Below are 19,648 nucleotides of genomic sequence, written 5' to 3' on the forward strand. Positions count from 1 at the left end.
CTGTTTCCTACTTCTCTGTAAACAGCCCACCTTTTAAAATCCTATCACCTCCGAAAACACACACACACACACACACACACACACACACACTTACATCTGTGTACATGCACCAGCACATGCACAAATAACCATTGAGGAACTCAGAACATGTAATTTAGCAGCAGGAACATCTGGGTAACAGCACTCCGACACATAAGGTGATTACTGCCACAGTAAATCATTAATCTCTTCCGCTGTTTCATTGCCACAAGGGTCACAGACCTTAACACCTCCAACAGAAATATGTGCTTGTATACACACACACACACACACACACACACACACACACACAGACTCGTATGGAAAAAGCACACCTGTCAGACAGAGACCAGATTTAGATAGATGGTCATTCTGGGAAAGAATGTGTGGTGTGAAAAGCAACAAATTTCCAACCAGGTCATAGAACACCTGCTACAAACAATACATTAGCATTACACCAGACACACATACCATATGTCTGCAAAGATCACACGCTTTGTACGTCTCTCCAGGAAAAAGAGAGATGAGAAATAAGCTGACATGAGATATTTTCTAATGCATTGTTCACGCCTTTTGTTTAACTGTCCACGGTGCCTAATGGAATTCATTGGCACTTCCTTCAGTCTGAGAAATAACATCAGTCATAAGACTATTGTAAAAGCTACAGCACAGAACCACATGACACTCAATTACTAGGTTACACTGAACAAACTGCCACAAGAGGCATGCAAATGCTCTCTTTCTCTCAGCATAATGGCATTAGAAAACAAAAGAAAGAGACACAAAAAACTAGGGAGAAGGTGAAGACAAACAAAACCCCAAAAAAAACAAAGATAGAGAACATAGAGCATGGGTGTGCATATGAAACTCGTTTAGTTCCTGTGAGGAGACCTCTAGAATGACTCAAACAACATTTGTTGAGGGAAGGGTGGGTCCCCCTTAACACTACCCATATCTGCTTTCCTTTCCTTCAGCCATGTTCAGTTAGAGAGAGCTGCTGTTGGAGGAGAGATGAGCAGACAGCTCTTTGATGTGCTTGGCCTGCGACATGCCACATACAGGGTTAGACACAGAGCAGGAGAGAGAGAGAGAGAGAGAGAGAGAGAGAGAGAGAGAGTCCATGACCTACAGAGTGTACATGACGCATATCTAAACACACACACACACACACACTAAAGCTACCAACAACACAGATGAAGAATTTCAGGCATTTGGTCAGTATAATGACCTACATGTCTACCATTTATTGGAACCTTGTGTTCGTTTTGTTTGAACACAGCCTTTAGAAGAGGAACGAAAAAAAAAACAAAACTATATTCAGCACTTCCTCAACTGAAGCTCATTGTGAAAAGCGAATTGAAAAGGTCTGGGGAGCTGGTGACCCTGTGCAGAGGATATCTCAGTGCTATGAATGAGAAGTAAACAGATACAATGCCTCGATCAACCACCTGCGTTCGCCTTTGTTCTCCAGAACATTCCCACCCCGATGAGATTGTAGAGCGATAAATAAATCATTTAAAGAAAAAAAACATGCCCTCAAACCGCTCCTTCAGCATTCAGCATGCCATTAATTAGAGAGGCAGAGCCGGTGTGCTGAAGAACGGAGGCAAGGTTTTCTTCTTTTTTTTTTTGACAGACGTGTATCACACCCCTGCCTGCGGGGCTTTTCCATTCAGCTTCCTGTCACCCTATCGCATGTACACTTTCAAAGCAGAACGTTCCGAAACAACACAGCAGCGGGGAGGGGTGAAGGTTTCAGCCCTATTGTTGGGGTCTCTTACCTCAGAGTGAACTTCCTGCGCACTGTTCACTGCAGTTACTGAGCAATCATAACATCTCAGGCATTCATGGAGATATAGTGATTTCTATTACACGTTACATTATGTGTGTTACCTCTGTCAGGGACCACGATGGGAAAAGAGACTGAGATACTGAAAAAGAGTGAGAGACAGAGAGAGGAGGAAGTAAAGAGAGATGGGAATAAGGGACGCATCCATTTCTATTGAAACTGCATGTTTAGATACCACTGAGGTCTCACATAATCTGTGCAATTTTTTTTCTTCTTTTTTTTTTTTTTGTCTGTGAGGGATTGCGCACAGTTCAGGGGTCAGGACACATCTTCATTTACTTGCATGTCTTGTCGTCTGTACTCTCCGTGGAAAAATGAATTAATAAATCAATGGGAAAGAATGCTGGCCCATCAGAAGACAGAATGGATCCTTCAGCACGTATAGCAACAATCTGGCATTTGCATTTCCCACAATTCAATTATCACGCCTGTCAAACGACCAGGCAGTTCACATGCCTCTCCACAGGGACTCAAGTCCTGTAAATCTCTGTTCCCCAGCTATACACACTTTGTGCTAACACACACACACACACACACACACACACACTTAACACTCACGCTGACCCTCAGTTTCTCTCTGTTTCCACATGCCCAGCATCAAACCAGGACACGCATACCTATGCAACACAGTTGCACAAAACTAGAATCAACATCACCACTTCTATCCAGTAGCATAAGCTTTACACTGCAAATTAGCAACTTTCCAACCTACATATTCCTCTTGTCAATGCCTGTTCTTCACAGTAGCAGATCTGGTAGCAGCTTGATCTCAAACAAAAACTGCAGTTTACGGCCTTCTCTGCACTGTGAAACAGCTGTTCTGAAAGTGATCCAAATGGAAGGAGAGAGATTTTCCCCCCATGCATCCTGAAGCTAACAACAGTCCGGACCGTGTGAAAAGAAAACGGGGGGCCCACCGGATTGGAGAACTGCTTCGGGTGCCAAAAGTATAAACATTTAGACATCATTTCATCTCCAATTCAGTTTGGGTTAACAAATTCAATAAACCTTTTACAATGTGAATATGCCTCTATAAACAATCTTTCAACAAAAGAGGCTTATTTTAAAAAAAAAAACAAACAACAACAACAAAAAAAACAATACCTAACAAACTAGACAACATCTCTTAATAGATTCAACAACACAGATGAATCTGAACATAAAATAGCTAAAATAGTGCCCTCCTTTTTCTTCTTTATCTGTTCTACAACCTCATTAAAGTTGAAAAAAATCACTAGCCCCCTCTGAAGTTAGCCAAGGAGAGAGTGAGAAGAGTGCACCATATGGTATTCTATTAAAAAAAAAGTTTCATTAAGAGAAAGTACTGAATCAAATTGCAGCTCTGGAGACTACTGGCCACGCGCCATAGTTTGGCGTTCAAAGTTATTTAAATCAAAAAGTCTGAATAATGCAGGACAGCAAGAGATGAAGTGGGAGAGAGAGAGAGAGAGAGAGAGAGAGAGAGAGAGAGAGAGAGAGAGAGAGAGAGAGAGACGCTCCTTCAGCGTTCAGGAGGAAATTACAGTCTGGATGAAAGTTGAAGGAGCTGAGGCAATATCTTGTCATCTCGGAGACTTTTAGAAGCGACATCCTTCTCTGACTGACAGACTCCTCCAGCGTTCGTTTATTCATGTGCACGCTATCACAACAAACAAGCCCAAAAACTACTGACAGCTAAATGTTTATTACTGGTGTAGAATTTACACACAGCGCAGTGAATCTCTTTAAGGCCTTATATATATATATATATATATATAAAGAAACTGTTTGTGTAGGAGGACAGACAGATGGATGTGAAAGTAAGACACAATGTCTGAATACATAATATATTGTCCAGGTTCACAGACATGAATGAAGTGGTACAAAGAATTTGGTCTCCTTTGACTCTATCAGAAAAATGTTTTAAACTAAAAGACGACCAATGCCCTCTCCCTAACAGTTACACAACATTGCATCTTCATAGTCGTTCAGTATCTTACAGTTTGTGTTTTGGCGGAACTGAGGCTAAATTTGATAACGATGTAAAAATTAGAGAGCCACCCAGACGCGTATGTGGGCGAGAACAAAATGAAACATGATTTACGCTGTTGGTTTTGATATTGGATTAAAGAAGGCAAAAAAAAAAACACTTTTGATGGGCAGCTCATTTACTGGAAGTCATAAACTTAGGCAGAGGTGACAGGCCAGTTTGGAAATTATGATTTGTTGGTGACACTCATCAACTAGATGAGCTACTCAGTGCTAAAATAATTTCTGGAGCAGGGCTTTGTGTATTTTGATGAAAAGAAAGAGGAAACCATTAATCTTTTGTCAGCGATTACTCTTCAGAATCTCTTTTGGAGGTCAGTGTGAAGCTACTATCTTTCCATCGCTGTCAGTATATATATCTCTCCATCACTCATCTCAGTTCTAACTAAGACCTCAATTTCTCTCCTTCCACAGTACTCACATCATTCCCACAGATTGCTGATTCCAAGGGTTAGCTAACTGAGAGCGAAGCAAGCACTTACCTGCCGTTCGTTTGCTACGAGCAAGTTTGGCTATCTCAGTGAAACATCCTCCCCAAATCCTCAAACACATCAAGAGAACAAGCCACAGTCTGGTCTTGGCAAAGTTGCAGAATTACGTATAAACTCCCATAGAACACAGAGGGTTTGGGTTTGTTGCATTACTGGTCTGATCTCAGGTAAAAACCTAAGTTTACCACATCCCACACGTAGCTCCAGGCCTGTTCTACCCAGGCTCCGCCGTGTATTATGCAGCTATGCTGAAAATAAGCCTGTTGCTGACCCTTATCATGGCATTAATGAAAACATACTCAGTGGAGTGTAACTTAGCCTCCAGCACTGTCAACATATGTGACCTCACTTCCCCTCTGTGTACTGCAGCAGCAGTGGTATAAATAGTGTCATAAAGAGATAATAATATCTCTTGTGGAATATATATATATATATATATATATCAATATCTGTTTACTCTCCATGATCATTAGTGTCTTGTTTCTCTTTATAGAGGAGATCCACGACACTGCATCTCGTCATATATTCCCTTCTATCCCCCCCCCCCCCCCCCCCCCCCACACACACACACTAACACACACACACGCACACGCTCATACACACACACCCCCCCCCCCCCCGCCCCCCACCAGCACCAACTAGGTCTCATCTCCTGTCTTGTTACTTAGGGTGTTCAGATTTCTAATGTGCCTAAATCTAGAACTGGGACAACTGGGAGGAGGTTCATTTCACTATGGGGAGGTACCCAACCTTAAAAGACTCTTGGTTCCCCAAAGCGTATAGTGCCCTCAAGCTAAAATTACAAGAGTATTCAGCTGTCTGCTAATATGACATCAGACTCCATTTCATGCTTAGAAATTCTCCCTGACTACTGTCGTCTGCACAGCAACAATGTCAAAAAATGAGAACAGCGTTTTATGAAACACCAGTAAATTGGTGGCATTACGTTTCATTACCGACTCATTCTAACAGCTCTCAGCAATCGTGCATTTTAGATTTGTCTGGAATCTTGCTGCAGGTCAGTATTCACCAAGAGCGAGGTGATTGGCTACAGTGGATGGATGTGTTGGATTGGCTCATTAAAACACGCTGCTGATGGCTGGTTATATAGTAGGCAAGGAAAAGCACTGTTACCTCAAGGCAAATCTTGCTCAGCTCGGAATAAAATGTAATGAGTTATGTGTTGGAGGACAAAGAGACAAGCTAACATCTTGCCCTGTAATTCAAAGAGAGGCTTGGAATCAGACACAGCGTTTCAGCCAAGCACGTCCTTACACAAGCTGAGAAATGGAGACGTCATGAAAGTCGGCCAAAATAAAAAAAAAAAAAAGAAAGAAATGATAAGAGAGTGACCTCGTGCCGGGAATCTGTCACTTAAGCGTAAGAAAAGGCACGCTACCGGACAGAAGGGAAATCCATGGAACATTTGAAACCTTTCTGAAACACAGCAGTGAACAACTTTCATTATCACTCCGTCTCACTTTCTCTCTCTGTCAGTCTCTCTCTCCCTCTCTCTCTCTCTCTCTCTCTCTCTCTCTCTCTCTCTCTCTCTCTCTCTCTCTCTCTCTCACACACACACACACACACACGCTCCTTTCTTTTTCTTTTCCACTGCAGATGCAATACATCACCACGTGCCAAGCAGTCTCTCCCTCCCTCTCCCGTACCTCCTCTCCTCCTCAGATCATCTCAGCCACAGATAACATAGAGTCTGTCCATGTAGAATGTATCATATGATTCTTATTCCTACGCCTACCAAATACCACCAAAACACATAGGCCCACTAAAAACCCAATAAAACAGTTTTTTTTGTTTAACCTTTTGTTTGTTCTGTTTTTTCTGCTCTCTGGCTGATAGGTTGAAGAGTCCTTCCATTGGAGTGGGGGGTGACCTTTGATAACCATAGTGTTTGTATTTAGTGGGAAGGATATAAGATGACATCATATAGGATATTTGAACATGCACACACACACACACACACACACACACATAAACATGAATACACACATACACGCCAACTATAAATCCAAAGCTGTCCTTCATTCTTACATAATGCCACCAAGTTCTAATTAAAGTTCCCCTACTTGCTTATCAGTCATTGCACTGTAATTTGTCCTTGCAAGGGATCAATTTGGTGTGACTGCAAAACAACCAATTTCACACGTTCACGAGGGCAGTCTGAGCAAAGTGACAAGTTAGACATTAGTCACTGTATACGGGCTCCGTTCATCGAACACAACTTTACCAGCAAGCCAAACACAAAGATGTGTGTAAGAGTGTCGATAAATGTCAATGTCGCATTCCTTAAACCTGCTCTGAGAAGAGCAGACTCATTAAATATTTGGTGTTAGTTAAATGTCAGTGGGCAGTAATTCTGCCCACTCTAATCCCCAGGTTTAGTTGTTCTCGGTCTATATTTTCACTATTTCGTGCAGCGTTGAATTAAGAGAGGAAATGTCTTTGTTTTTTACTGTGGTGTTCACTAGCTAGTTGTTTTCATGTTGCTGAGACAAACCACAGTCTGCTCAAACAAGATCACAGCATCAGTGTTGCTGCTTACTCAATGGGCAGGATTCATGTTTGTTTGATAGATGTCTGATAAAAATGCCTAATCCAGGCACATGAAATACAGGACACTACCTCTGGGGGGTGGGGTGGGAGGAGCAACCCCAACTTGACTGTGAAAATGTCCTTTTTTTTGTCATGAAATTAAAATACACAACAATTCATTTCCTCCTTCCGACATATTTCTCTCAATATTAGTCATACTTGCACCCAAACTTCCATAAGACACTTCTGTCACATGAGAACGAGGTGCTAGACACAGTTCTCTAAATGACACATTTCACTAAACGGATCTGCATAACCCCATAGTCTTCTTTGAGGCCTACGGCCTTTTAATCCCCGCGAATCTGACTGGATTAACACGCAAAGGCTGTCCTGCTTCATTCAAGCACGGCCTTTGCACGCGCCGCGTCCAAAGACTTTTCGTTGTAAGCGTACAGGTAGAGTAAACACCTTAGAGATTTGGTCTTTAGCCTGACCACCTGACCCAGATATCTGTGAACCAAAATCACCTGAGTACTGAATGTTCTAAGCACAGACAACTTGGACGAGTAACTATAGTAACACAAGCTGCAGAACCACACAGACTACAGTGTTTAAGAGAATCACAGGATGCTGTGGCCAGGCCTGCGAGTGTGCTTTCTGGAGGAAAAGAGGATCAAAGAGTGGTTACATTACGTCGAGAGACCAGGCTTCCAACCGTATTACAATTTTCTTTTTTTATTGGCTAAAGCGAAGTTAAGCCTGTGTAATACTTTCAAATTAGGCCATTATCCAACCTATATGTCTTTTTTAAAGCACTCTAGGCAGTGATTTCAAAGGTACAACAATGGTATTATATCAGTAAGGCTCTATTTCAGTTGCAGCTCACTCTCTATTGTCAAAGAAGACAGGTGGAACATGGAAATGAAATAAGCCCAAGTAGTAAAGTGAACAGACTCCCACTGGCCAGCTGACAGTGTCTGCTCTAATGTAACATGAGTACATCAGAAGAGGAACCAACGAATGGTTTTATGGTAATGACTACCTGCAGCAAAACTCATCCTTCATGAAAACCCACTGCCGTAATGTTGTAGTCAGCCAAGCCATAGTGAAAACACATGGAAAAAGCCTAAACAGGGCACACATCACCATAATTAGATTACTGTGACACTGCAAAAAAGGGAAGGGTATAGAGAAACTCTCTATGCACCTGGAAGAGAGAAAGCAACTATGGCGGAATGGAGTATGTATTTTAAAACCCATGACACAGCCACTCACATGCTTGCATAGCTGAAACAGAACACACTCACATACACACACACACACACCAAGAGACAGAAAAAGACAAAGAGGAAGAGAGACAGTAAAGGGGAGAGCGGGCAGGGAGAGAAGTTGGTTTTCATTTATCAACACACACACAGACAGGCAGTTAGTGGCTTATGATGGGCCTGTGCCCACGCCGGCTGGCCTGTCCCTGGGCTGTGCTGTAAATCCTCTCGTGGAGCCAGCCGTGCTATTATTACCACCAGGGTGCACCTTTCTACAGGATTACACCAGTGTGCCAAAGTGGATTCTCCCATTGAGAAGCTATTTATAAACCTGATCCAAGTGCTCTCCTAACCCCCTTTTTCAGAGGCAAACTCCAAGCTTTTAGTCTTCTACTATTTAAACATACAATATGGTTCATTCAGTAAGACTAAGATGCAGGCAAAGTAATTCTCACTTATGTAAATCTGTTGCTATTTGTCTGTTTCTTCTCCGCCGCTGTCACTGAACATGCTCCTCTCCGTGGACATTTAGATAGGCATGTAATCTGACCTTTCAGTCAGTAGGTCAGCCATTTTAGTTCAGTATCAGTCAGTCATCTCTGCATGTGGTAGTTTTATCATTTTCATATATATATATATATATATATATATAGTGAATGTGTTTTCATTATCTGTAAGGATTATAGTTCTGTATAAACTCTGGGTTAATGCTATTAGAGTATTTAGTAGTTTTATCGCCTTCAGTGATTTCTAAACTGGATGGCTTTAGAGATAAACACCTACAGCTCCAGCCCAGTCTCTGTCATTTACTCATATTCCCTCCATTCAACCAGTGGGCCTGAGGAAGCCATTAAAAAGATCTTTATCTGTTTATACGAACGCTCAAGTTTACATATTTCACATTTCCATTATATACACAGCCATGTACTGTAGTTTTCCATGCTGGCTATTCACACGCATCCAATAGCTTTTCAGCAGTTTCTGTACAGCATTCATTGTGCTATGGCGACACACACTGCTCTCTCAATACATCTCTATACTGTCGTCTCTTAGCTGTTATCCTGTCATTCACTACAAAATTTTGCAGGTCAACATGGCTTGGATGCAATATTCGGACTCAAATGTATTCATTTTAAATGAAGTTAGAGTCACTTTTGAATTGTATAGAAACACACAAGAAGAACAGTACAGATGCTAAGATGCTAAGATGTAATGCCCCAAAGGAGAACAACACTGTAGAAATTTTCTCAACTCCCACCACTTTGCAGTCAATTAAAACATTGCATTACAAGCTAACATGTTGAACCATTAACATTCAAAAGTCTTCTTAATAGTTCAGTGGACATAAAAGGTCTTTAAATAACTTTAATATCTGAGAGCCGGTAGTCGCAGACAAGTTTTACCATTGTGCCAAAGTGAAATGTACATTAGGTGCTTTCTTTGGTTATCTGAAAGACTTTGGATGCTAAATGTGGGTCTGTTTACCTGAATACGACCCAAATGAGGGTGAATGATGTGTTTCACAGATAACAATGGTCTGATGTTGATAAATCCCATTGTGTGTCACTGCCATGTAAGCTCTTACAGTTACAAGGACAAGTAGCATTCTAAGCAGAGTGTACAAACAATATGTTGTCAGGAAATATGGACCAATGACTCGTACATTTGTCAACTGCTGTGTTTGTAGGAGAAACTAAAAATGTGCTCTTAAATAATAAAAAAAGAGGTGTCACATCTAAAAAAAGAGGGTGTGGAAAAAATACATACTGCAAGTTTGTCCCTTAAACTAACAAGAATGTCGAACTTATTTATCCAGAAATGTTTGGCTGCTACTTCCTGTTGCGCAATAAGTGTACTGTAATGCTTTTTATTGAAATATTCCTGGTAATCTGATGTGAACAAGCTTGGACAAGTCCATGATGCATAATATTGCCAGTAAGGCTATGGGTCACGCCCCCAACCCTTCTTGCACAGGAATGTGCGTGCGTGCATGTGTGTGTGTGTGCCTGTGTCCATGTGTGCGTGTGCATGTGCGATTGTGTGTGTGTGTGTGTGTGTTTGTGTGTGTGTGTGTGTGTGTGTGTGTACGTGTGTGTGTGCGTGAGTGTGTGTGCTCATGTGTGTGTGCGCGTATGTGTGTGTGTGTGTGTATGTACGTGTCTCTGTCACTGAGGGATTACCCTGGGGAAATGCAGATAATAAGTCTTTACTGTGGACTTTATGATAATCATAATGAGCTACTGCCTCCACCATAAAACCTATTAAAGAGCAGGAGATTAAACCCATCCTAACTCTGAGCTAAATTACACCAGTGTCACAGGACCATCAATAAACCGAACGGGACAGCGTACTTCAAACCAATCAAACAGAATTAAATCAATCATTCAACTTCTGCCCACAGGGGATTAGATAGGACAAAGTTATGTTGAACAAGCAAATCATAATAATATTTTCTGACAAATGGAAATATTTTGAGAGAAACGTCCTCGGGATTTATCAATGTCCTTTATCTAATCTGGCACAAAATGAAAGTAAAGCAGAGATTTTGCATATGTCTCTCACATGATTCTTAATAAACAGATATAGAAACATCCGGTCTTTTAAAACAATCCTTAAAAAAAAAATCAGTAAAAAATTAAACACCCAAAGAGACTGTGGTATCTTTAACACAGAACGTATGCCTTTTACAATGAATAACAAATAACACAATGATTCAAATGGACAAAAGCCATTATGTCTATGTTATAACCATGAAAGCGATAACAATTTAGACATGCGGGATGTATAAAGACATAACTATTATGAAAACCAAAAACAAAGTGAGACCAGCGACAACAATGGTCCGGAGTGAAAAAGCGCCTCAGGAGGATAAAAATGGATGCGAGACAGAATTCTTTGTTTCTTTTCTCTTCTTTTTCTTTCTTTTTTTTTTCGTTTTTTTTCCAATTGCATGCAAACAGTGATCAGTTCTTCAAGCACTGGGTAAAAGCGCAAAGTAACATTTATTGTCAGTGGTTCAGCTCTGTCGCTCTTCACATAAGACAGACCTTTACCAAACCTGTAGGAGGAATTAAGGTAAGGAATCAACAGATAGCAAAATACTGCAGTATCATGACGTGTTCTTGTGGTCCGAGTTCTACTTGTTGATGTGCGGCCGTCAGTGGAAGCTTGGGTCTGTGATGTAAGTTGGTAATAACTGGAGGCTCCTCTGCTAGTGTATCCAAGATTAGGCCTCTACTTCAGCACATAATTGATGCGCTCAGCCAGCAGTGTATAGCATTAGGCCACTTGAGCTGGTTTTTATACCCTCCCCTGCTCTATCAGTGATTGGACATAACCATCCATGAAATGCCCAATTTCCATCAGCATAGCCTGCAGCCGACCAACCCGGAGAGTGTGCCCATTCTGTTCAATTCAAAATAGCATCTTCCAGCTCCTCTCTGTCTTTCTCTTTCTGTCTCTGTCTTTCTTTGATTCACTCTCAATGCATTTCTTTGTTTTTTTTCCCATGATATTTCTGTCACTTGAACAAAAGAGCAATTACATCTACATTTAAAGTAAAGCAGGACAAAAATAATAGGTCACCTCTTAGAGAAGACAACTACTACCTCAGTAACAGGCCTGACACCACTACTTTTACTATTATGATATGAACCAGTTAGACCTCCACAGAAAAGGCATATAAACTTTTAAATATTCTCATACATTTCATGACTTTTTTTTTTTTTTTTTGCTGAAAATTAGACAGCTCTATCAAAAATGGGAAGGACCTAATCGGAATAATTTAAACAGCTTTGAAAGAGACTGGGAGCTCCTATATGAGAAGTTGAACCACAGATATAACAATAGGAATGATGTCACTGTACAACTTGCTTGTGTCTGAATCAAAAATACATCCAATAATCAGGGGGTTTTGCTGTGGTGCCATATCCCGGAGCCAAGACCGTGACCAGTCGGACAGGGAGACCCCATCCTTACCTAAATAAACAGCTTAACTGCCATAGTAATAAACGATGATTGACGTAAAAGACAGCATGAGCACAATGTACTTTCCGCAGATTAAGAGAGAGAGATTTATGAACTTCTTTGGCAAAGACTGATCATAGCAGGGGACTAGAAAGTATTTTCGATAGAGAGCGCCCATGAAAACAGAAAACAAAATCTGACTCAGTCTGAGCCTGGAAAACCGTATATTTCAGAGTCGTTTCGTTTAGTGCAAGACCAGCGGTCGTTACAGACTGAACAGGCTGCGTTAGAGACTGAAATACTTAGAACGGTGCAGTTTCTGCACAGGTCTTGTCACTTTAAGTGAAACAAGGATTCCTTCGATGTTGACAAGAACTAGATGCAGCCGCAATGATCGTTCCACTTTCAGTTCACGAGAGAACTGGTGACCAGCTAGGGTAAACGAGTGATAAATTGCTACTAAGAGCAAGGCGTAATTGAACGTTTCGGTATAGTAACTAAAACTGAAATGAGAGTCACCAACAATTGATCATAGACGCACCAAGGTTGAATCTCGGCTGAGGCTGATACATCCAAAACACACCATATCGATAAGGGGACGTAGGTGTACCTGAATACTTTTAAAGGTCGTTCAAAGCGGCCTAAAGCCGAAAGTGCAAATAGAAAAAAAAAAATAAATTAATTAGCATTATACTAACAAATAAATCACACCTACCTCTTTTTCTTTAATTTGTTTTCCTTTTTATTGAGAACCCCTGGAACGCAGTTGGTGAGTTCGGTCCAGTCCGCATGTAAGCCACAACTCCAGCCGGTAGAGAACCTTGAGAACAGCCAGGTTTCTTTTCTGTTTGGGCGGTAGCAAGTACACTTCTTCTGGCCGGGTCTACAATCACATGGGACTTCGAGCCTTACATTTTGAACCAAATGCCTACCAAAAGTGGTCCCACCAGTCTTCTGAATATGAAGAAATACAATTACATCCTCCCCTTTTATCTCGAAATCCACTGTGCGTTCCAAGTCTTTTATGGGGAAATAGTACTTTTTCACATAATGGGGATCCGGAGTGGGGAAGATTGTCATGTCCTCCTCGCCGAGGTACCCGTGTGGAGACCCGAAGTTGATCACTCCGGGAGCCACGTACTGGTACAAAATCAGCATGAAGAAGACTGATCCGACGATGATCAACAGAAATTTACTGGTCCTCTCAACCATGTTCCTTCCCGTGTCCTTCATTTGCTACCATCTCTCAGATAACAGGTTAGGGGTACTTCGTACCGGAGCGGTGAGCTCTGTGCTGCTGGTCCCTCCATAGACAGTACAAATCTTGTCCCGGTCAGAGGACCGCGGAGCAAGCTGAGTTTATACTTGGATACATTGTATCCCAAACGCGATCGAACGGCAATTTCGGTTCAATCTGGCGGAAATCCAGCCCCGTGGATCAAAGGTGGTGGTGGGACGTTTACAAACCTCGCCACAAATGGCTCTCCCAGTGTTGAACTGCTGACTCTCAGACGAACGGCGTAGCGTAAACTGCCCCCTGTTTTGACTGACGATTCTACACCTCGACAACCAGTATGTAGCAACACCCACTTTCCCCCACACGCTCTCTCTCTCTCTCTTTCTCTCTCTCTCTCTCTCTCACTCACTCTACGTCTCTCTCACACACGCGCGTACACATACAGAAACACATAGACACACACAGCGCACACGTACGAATCGGGAGTTTAATGACTGAAACATTTAAATTCTTTGGTTGGTATTCGACGTCCGCAGTGAAACTGTTTGAAATCTCTCTTCTCTTCCATGTCCACCCTACGTCGTATGCCACTTTCTGCAGCCTCAAAGTGTAGTTAATATAAGGAAACGCGACATTTTAAAATCAAAATTAATTAAACTGAATTAAATTAATTTATTAAATTCAGTTATTGTACGAAACGCAAATAGGCTAGTGTATTTAACTGGTAATAACAAACGTGCTGTATCATAGAACTGTAACCACATGCTCACTTTAGTGGTACGTTGCAACAGCTATGTAAAATGATTTGATTTTGTCGACTATTTAATTATGCACACAGCGTTATAATTACAAGTTCTGTGATATTACTTAAAGCTACATTGGCATCACCAAGTGAATACCTATGAAACTAATGCAGTCTGACTGACCTTTAACGAAAGCTATTATTTTCACATGAATACGGTAAGCGGTGATTCGGACGAATGATATTATTATCTTCTTAATACGTTGATGGAAAGCGTCATTCCTTGCCTCTCCAGGTAAAAACAAACATGCTGATACTGTAGCTCAGCCTAACGAACGACCAGGACCGAGAACCAAAAAATCAAACGTGTAGTAAACTGAGTGGTTTCAGGTACGTGCTGTACTTAAAGCGACTGAAGGAGGGCGACACAGAAAGATACCTGAACGAGTGGGTAGTATGGAAATGATGATGCGCTTCAATACGTGGCTGTATTTCATTTTGTTATATTTGACAACTGTGCTCCTCACGTATGTCCAAATCGAAAACTACCCCCACAATGCTCCTATTTAAATCTAACTATGTCAATACTAACCGAACAGGTTCCTGGGCCGTTCATTAGCTATCTGCCGTACTTATGCGATTTGCTCTCTTGCAGATTTCTCACTCAAGTCCTGGAATAGGACATGGAATGGAAAAATAAACAGGCTATCAACATGAAGACCGAGAATCTAGCTCCCTGGGCCTCAACAATGACTAACGTTGTAAACTTAACGTTGCAACTGACTCTAACCTCCAAAATAGCACCAGAAGTAGAGTTTAAATGAAGTGAAAAAAAAAAATTTTAAGCATCACTGGAACAGATTCATCATTAGTTTAAACACTGCAGAAATGATAGTAGTACCAACTGACGGGGTATGTATATACACTGGTTATATAGTAGCTGTGATACATTACCTCAATTTGCAGTAAAATATGCTTTGTCTTTGCATTTTTTTCATAATGAGAGTGCGGGTGCAGGCATTTATTCACAATCTAACCCCATTTGCTTGTCCGTGCTGCCAGTGGGAGTTTTGACCTTGACCCCTTTTAGCAAACACAATGATGAATTTTATGTAGCTTTAAATATACTGGAGCAAGAAGCCTTACAGTTTAGATTTTTGCAAATACACACTGAAGTCTGCAACTAAATGATGTTTATACTATGTTTATACTATGATATCTATGGTTACAGTTTTGTTTTAGGAGTCTTGGCTCATGTAAAAATGAATTAACCAAATGCAGTTGAGCCATCAAAAATGTTCATTTACTTCATTTTTGCTCACTGGAGAAGAGGTCTTTGTGAAAATCTGTATGAACGCGATTTAAACCATTATTATCATTACATAAGAGTTCTAAAAATCCATAAATATATAAAATGATGAAATGATCCCAATTTCATTTCACAGTATGGCCCAAAGAAGAAGAAAAAGAAAAAAGAAATAGTATGAAATACTAGCATATGAGAGGATGAATTATATCTCCAATGGTAATGACTAATATTGGTTTTATCCGCCACATAGGGCTTTAATCTTCAGGAAGGAAATTGCTGTTAATTGAATGCCATAGCCAAAGAGGAACTTGAGATGTCCCTATATCCTGCTATCATCTTGGTATTCCCAAAGTGAAAATTATACTTTTTGTTTTTTTTCAAAACTTTCTTCTCCTAGCCTGGTTTGTCCAGTTTCCTTCACAAGAAGGTATTTCAGTTATACAATGAAAGAGGCATTTTATAATTTCCTGATGGCTACAGTGCGCATCTTGGGAATTTAAGTTTTATTAAATATGCTTTGACGTGAGGTTGAATTGCACTAAATCCATGAACTAACAACAACAAATTGGCAAACACCCAAAAATGAAAGAAAAAAAAAAGTCTGCACATATTCTGGCAAAGCGGTCCCCTCTCCAGGGGAAGGATAATGCCATTGACAAAAGGGGCAAAACAACCATTAATAGCTGTGTCAGTCAATGTTATGGGCTGTCTCCATAGACTGTTGAATGTTGCACAGCATCCACACAAAAGCTAGCAGTTAATGAAGGGCACTGAATGCAGATCACATAGAATCTGGCCTTGGTTAGCACATAGTGTGTGCTTTTCTGACATTAACCTCAGCTATTTGCCTTTAGGGGTTGGAGGAACTGGAGCATGCAAGTGGCTCAAGTTCCTATAGTGAGCAAGGACACACTAGCCCAACCCCCCATTTAATTGCATTTAATTAGTCCCCTTGTTGACCAAAGGGCTCGAGTCTGCCTCCTCATGGGATAATAACCATTAAAAGGCTTGCAAACACTGTAAGCAATAAAATGTGTTGGATGCAATATGCCGTGTTGTATTCGGAAAAATGTAGCATGCTTGTTTGAATTATTAGACAAATTGTTGATATTATTTTTGCTATTATGAAATTCCACAAGGCGTGACAAATATTAACTGTCAGTCATGGTGTTGCACTTTATTATACTCCTACAGCATATGCATGCATAACCTCAAAAGCTGCGTCAGTATGTAATCAACTCAGTATAGCTGAGCACAGAGGGTTGAAATAGGACATGGCATTTTGGCAGTATTTCAGCATCCTTATCAGGGTCTATTTTAAGTACATAACCCTTCACAGAAATCTACCTCTGATGCTGCATTTTATTGAATGATAAACTCCTTTTTAGAAGGGAAAGCTTAGATTTGGGAAAACCTTAACATATTTTGAAGATAACTATTAAGTACTGATCGCAGATGTTGATGCTGAAAGATATGGCAAGATATGTCTAAAACTATTCACATTCTCATATCTTTACACCAGACAAAATGTCCCTTTAGCAGAAAGAGAATTCTAATCCCTATACATGAACACATCTTCCCCCTGACGACTGTGAATGCTGTGAATGATTCTGTGGAACCATATGTGTTCCTTTTGGCCTGAGAACAGTAAGGATGATGTAAGTGGTCCACAGCTGCATGGCTTTATTTAATCAGGCCTGAACTGAACACCACCCAGACAACTACAACACAGCGCCATCACAGCTGACTCTCTGACATTCTCTCATGTCACTGGGTGTGGGTTACTGAGAATGACACTGGTTTGGAGTCAAACTCTGTTATAAATTTATTCACTCTCCTATGGTTTGTGATATCAGAGAGTTGATGAACAACTCATCATTAAGAGATTGTTTATGTAATACCCAAAGAATGGAGAACAGACGTTGCACAAGAAATTAGGGGGAGTCCGAAAATATATCATCCGACAAAGTGTCATAATGGAATTCAACAAGTGGATGAGTATAAACCTGTCTGCATTTGTACCACAAAGAGATTGCAATGGATAATGATCAACAAGTGCGATAAGGCAAAACAAAGAGGTTAGTCACCATATAGGTTATTATTACCCAACCAGTGAGGTTTAATGAGTCTGTCTCAAAAAGGGGAGTGTTTTATGGCCGGAGATTAGTTAAACATTATGACCAGGGATTGGTTATATATGTCTGCTCATTAACCCAAGCGCAAATGACCCTTAAAGAGGCCCTGGCTTTAGACACTCAAGCAGTCTTTATTGTCAGGTGTTTGCGTGTGTGTGTGTGTGTGTGTGTATGAGAGAGAGAGAGAGAGAGAGAGAGAGACAAGCACCAAACCAAAAAAAAGGATGTTTCTTTACTCTTGACTGTATTTTCAGTGCTTTCTGCCTGGGAGCACAATTTACGATCAAAACAGCAATATACTGTTGTAATGCAAAGTCTGTTCCCAATTAAGAGCGGGAGAAAGTCCCTCTCTTCCCCCATCCATTGCCTGAGAGGAAACATAATAGTATAGCTGAGCAAGACTACAAGTAAAATATTATACAAATATTAATAAAAAAAATTATCACATCATATGTTTATGTCATTACATACACATACACACAAAGCAACTATATGTAAATCAGAATCTGTGGGTTAAGATGTTTAAAAAACATACAAGGCGCTGCATTTCTGACTTTAACATTAAGCTTTGTATATTTCACTTCATGAAAATATGCAATCAGTAAAAAGGATTACTGAAAGAAAAGAAAGTATTATACATATACAAAAGAGATTCCTTTGGCTCCCCATAATTGTGGGAAGAACATAAGAGAAACAGCAATTAAAAACCCCTCAAAATAGGGCACCAGCATGCTCATATGGAAACCATGAATCTTAGTTTGGAGAACGTTTTCTCTGTGACAAAGTGTACTAACTCACATGTCACATAGTTTTTGTTATATTTCAGCTTGACGTACAAAAGGTATGATGTCAAGGTTCCAAACAGCTGTGGAGCAAAATTAAATTAAACAATGCCAACCGTCTCCTAGAGACGGCCGTCACCTAGAGACAAGGTGTGTTACTCAGCTGAGTTCTCAAAAATAAACTCCAGAAAAGTTCAAACTTTCCCTTATAACCTCATACTACATAGTCGACGTAGTCTTTTAGAATGAGGTAATATTCACCTGTTCCACAAAATCTGTCCAAACATTCAGCAAGTTTTATTAGCACAATCACACAAGCGCTTGAATGTCATAACACATCGACCTAACATCGCTTGGCAACATATCAAGAGATATAAGAGCTCACACAATCATTTTTTAGTCAGGCTCATCACTAGCACTGCATTTACGCCTTTCGTACTTCACAGTGTGTGACAGATAAGAAATCCAAACTTGCTGAATGCTTTTGGAATTTGGAGTCTGAGCTTAACATTACACAGAAAACAGGGTTCTCTTCTAAATCGGTAACTTAGTCCTTCCACACCGGATTGGATATTAACTGCCTTGAACATAATATATGGTTTTAGATGATCACCTTTGTTTTCTCTGATCCCCGTAGCATCCACTTGTATTTCTGATGTGCTTCGAAGACATTTTACAATTTCTGTCTCCCAGTCATTAGATATGAGACCCGCTGTTTGGAGACATAGCAATGAGCCATTCTTCCCTTCCCTGTTTAGTGCTTCTGATGTAGTATTTCAAATCATACAATGCTACAAAAATTTCAAATTTCGCTTTCCTTTCACTCCTATCTTAATAATGTAAACAGACTGTCTAGCCATAAAACATTTTATCAAGATATTTCTTGATCGTTGACAACCTGATTTTTTTTTCTCTCTCTGTTTGTGTTGCTTATGCATTCTGTGAGAGCGACAAGAGTGAAGAAATTGTGTGTAGCCTCTCTTGACTACTCAAGGTTTCACTCCCTCACCCCCTGGGACGCAGTGGAATTGGTAAAAACACACCTATGCTGGGCTTTTATGTCAACACAATGCTCTTCATAGGCACTCATATCTCCCTCTGTGTGTGTGATCTCACAAATGTTCACTGTGCTCAGGAGACTGGCTATCTGAGGAATAATTACATTCCTCTCTCTCTCTCTCTCTCTCTCTCTCTCTGTCCCTCTGTCTCAGACACACACATACACACATACACACCCATACATATGCAGACATGTGCCTCAGAAGGACAGGATGAA

The 19,648-nt window shown here is 40.7% G+C and overlaps 1 protein-coding gene across 1 annotated transcript in view; it reads right to left on the reverse strand.

The window, feature by feature from the left end:
- Nucleotides 1-13,400, reverse strand: part of hs6st1b (heparan sulfate 6-O-sulfotransferase 1b) — a 44,200-nt gene extending 30,800 nt beyond the window's left edge. The window contains exon 1 of the mRNA XM_030769441.1: nt 12,883-13,400. Within this exon, the coding sequence (XP_030625301.1) occupies nt 12,883-13,400 (518 nt within the window). The remainder of the gene's footprint in view (nt 1-12,882) is intronic.
- Nucleotides 13,401-19,648: the final 6,248 nt, after the last annotated feature.

The sequence above is a fragment of the Chanos chanos genome, chromosome 3 (assembly GCF_902362185.1).
Source record: "Chanos chanos chromosome 3, fChaCha1.1, whole genome shotgun sequence".
Taxonomy (NCBI): Eukaryota; Metazoa; Chordata; class Actinopteri; order Gonorynchiformes; family Chanidae; genus Chanos; species Chanos chanos.